This window comes from Colobus angolensis, unplaced genomic scaffold (assembly GCF_000951035.1).
Source record: "Colobus angolensis palliatus isolate OR3802 unplaced genomic scaffold, Cang.pa_1.0 Scaffold395, whole genome shotgun sequence".
Taxonomy (NCBI): Eukaryota; Metazoa; Chordata; class Mammalia; order Primates; family Cercopithecidae; genus Colobus; species Colobus angolensis.
In genome coordinates this window covers 83,349-86,329 of record NW_012117321.1, presented here as the reverse complement: position 1 = coordinate 86,329, position 2,981 = coordinate 83,349, and the positions used below count along the sequence as shown (strand labels likewise).

Sequence of the window (2,981 nt, the reverse complement as noted above, 5' to 3'; positions counted from 1 at the left end):
CCACATCTCCTCTCAGGTGGCCCAAGGAGCTGGAGATCCCAGCCTAAGGTGGAGGGGCCTGGAGGTTCTGTATCTGAGTAGGGTTGGGGAGCCTGGGGTGGGGGCTCCAGTGGGTGTCCCAGCTCTGAAGCACCCAGGTCCCGGCCCCCAGGTTCTATGCAAGGTCTCTGTGGCCGCCTCTCATTTCGCCACCATGACCAACTTCAGCTGGCTGTTGGCAGAAGCTGTCTACCTGACCTGCCTACTGGCCTCCACCTCCCCCAGCTCAAGGAGAGCCTTCTGGTGGCTGGTTCTCGCTGGCTGGGGTGAGCACTGAGGGGGGGTTGGGCACCATTGGGAGGTAAAGGGCTGGGAAGGCCCAGGGAGTTCACATAAAGGCCCCTCCACCTCACTCTGAGGCCCAGAGAAGGGGAGGGACAGGCCACAGTCCGGCAGCAAGTGTTGGAGGTGGCACCAGGGCCCTGGCTCTAGGGTCCTGTCCGGCCCTTCCTTTGCAGTGCCCTACCTGGCTGATTGTGGTGGGAGGTGGGGCCAGAGCTCAGAGCCAAAGATGCAGACCCCCTCGTTTGTGTCTCCCCTGTCCTCCCATAGGGCTGCCCGTGTTCTTCACTGGCACGTGGGTGGGCTGCAAACTGGCCTTCGAGGACATCGCGTGAGTCGGAGTGGCCACCTCGTCATACCGGCTGGGCCTACATGGGGTGTGGAGTGGACAATCAGGCCACGGGCTGTTCTCCAGGCTGGGAAGAGGAGGAGGAGGGACTGCTCGGCTAGGTTGGGGGTGGTGGGAGAACAGTCTGTGGGTAGCACAGAAGAGGCATGAGCCTGGCAGGAGAGTGGAGCTCAGATTCCTAGGGCTGTGGGGCTGGGGGAAAGTGGGGCGAGGGAGTTGCCAGGGGGCTTCCTGGAGAAAGGGACGTGTTGGGGCCAGCAAGGAGGCCTTGAACAGGCAGAGTTCAGAAACGTTTGTCCATCTAGGTGGATACAAAGGGTGAGCCCAGCCTGGATGGGGGTGCCCCTTTGGGTGAGACCCTAACTGGCTAAGACAGGAGAAAAGGCTGGATGGGAGGTGGGTGAGACCAGAAGTCATGAATACCCAAGAGAGGAGGGAGGTGCCTGCGTCACCACAGTAAAGGGGACTTTCCAACAATGGCATTCTTGCCTCTCTCCCCAGGTGCTGGGACCTGGACAACAGCTCCCCCTACTGGTGGATCGTCAAAGGACCCATCGTTCTCTCAGTCGGGGTCAGTCCCTGGGCCAGTGTCCTTCGCTTTATTCAGTCAACCTCCCTGGAACTACCGAGGGGCTGTGCACAGCAGGAAATGCAACTCCAGGCTGGGTGTCTTGAAGACTGGGCTCCAGCCTCGCTCTGCCACTGATTCTCTGTGAGGCCCTCTCTGGGCCTCAGTATCCTGTTAGTAAAACCAGAGGGGTGGTGGTCTCCATCAGCATGCGGGCTGTTCCAGCTCAATTTTGATGAGTGTAATGCGCTGGTTGCAGATCATTTACCACTGCAGTGAGAGACTGGGGGTGCGGGGTAGGGGCAGTAAATGGAGTCTGCAGCTAAAACCCTTCTCCTCCCTCTGCTCTCACACACAACACAGAGGCAGTGAAGACTGCTTTGCATGGCTTTGGTAAATGTACAAATGTTTTGCAACTTAGCAACTGTGCAAAGTGAGGGACATCTGCTTTGTGCTAGAGAAGAGCCTGGGAGGTGGCTGGAGGCAGGTGGCGAGGCCTGATCGCCCCCCTTGATCCCAGGACTGGAGAGGGACAGGAATCCTGGGTCCTTCTCTGTCCTCCAAGGCTCAAATGTGGGACCTCCCAGCTCCAGGCTACAAATTCTGGAGCAATGATCTGTGCATTCATTCACCTGCGCGTTCTCACGTCTCAAGGATTTAAATTTTCTAGTTCCCAAATGGGCTGGGGATCACCCCAGCCACCCAAGGCTACCCCCTAACCCTTGTCTTCCACCTTCCTATGCCTCTATTTCCAGGTGAACTTTGGGCTTTTTCTCAATATTATCCGCATCCTGGTGAGGAAACTGGAGCCAGCTCAGGGCAGCCTCCATACCCAGTCTCAGTATTGGTACTGTGTGTTCATGTCTGGGGACACTGGGAAAGGGTAACTGGAGAGGGATTCGATGTGGTGGTTCTGTCTCTTCCAACAGGCATTCATGACCTCAGCCCCATACTCTTCCCTATGTTCCCAGAGACAGAATAGACCTGGCCCCTTCCTTCTAGGGGATCACATTATTGGAAGGATGAGGACTCCAAACAGCCAGTTCCCATGCCAAATAGAACGATGAGTGCTGGGGTCAATTTCTATGGGAGCCTGGGGAGAGGGATCCTTTCTAGGTAAAGGGTGGTGTGGTCAAGGAAGACTTCCTGGAGGAAGTGGTTTTGATCCACACTTTGAAAGATGCATAGACTTTGGGATAAACTGGGGCAAGAACAGTTGGCAGGGGAACCAGTAGGATCCAGGGCCCAGAAATAAAAAAAGCCCAGGGTGATTGTGGGGAGGTGGCATTTCCCAAGGTGGCTGGTTCACAGAGTGGATATAGGGAGGTGGTAGGAAGTGAGAGGAGATGAAGTGCACATGACAGTTTCTAATCCCAGCCTTGGGAGCCTCGGATTTGTCTTTCCTGCAGGCGTCTCTCCAAGTCGACACTTTTCTTGATCCCACTCTTTGGAATTCACTACATCATATTCAACTTCCTGCCAGACAATGCTGGCCTGGGCATCCGCCTCCCCCTGGAGCTGGGACTGGGTTCCTTCCAGGTGAGGCCTCTGCAGGCACTCTTTCTTTCAACTGGGGGTGCTGGAGGGAGGTGCTGTTGCCCACGGGCCTTGGCTAAGTTCACAACAGGGTGACGGCTATTCTTTTTCATCCATCTATTCAAATATCTGTCTGTCTGTCCATCTTCCAGCCACCCATCTATCTATGTATTCAACTACCCATGCATTCTTCCATCCATTCATCCA

At 55.9% G+C, this 2,981-nt stretch overlaps 1 protein-coding gene across 1 annotated transcript in view; it reads left to right on the top strand.

Annotated features, from left to right (window-relative positions):
• GHRHR (growth hormone releasing hormone receptor) overlaps positions 1 to 2,981 on the top strand; it is a 19,077-nt gene that overhangs the window by 9,650 nt on the left and 6,446 nt on the right. The window contains exons 7-11 of the mRNA XM_011955121.1: positions 152 to 305; positions 592 to 652; positions 1,172 to 1,241; positions 1,994 to 2,085; positions 2,648 to 2,777. Coding sequence (XP_011810511.1) covers positions 152 to 305; positions 592 to 652; positions 1,172 to 1,241; positions 1,994 to 2,085; positions 2,648 to 2,777 — 507 coding nt within the window. The remainder of the gene's footprint in view (positions 1 to 151; positions 306 to 591; positions 653 to 1,171; positions 1,242 to 1,993; positions 2,086 to 2,647; positions 2,778 to 2,981) is intronic.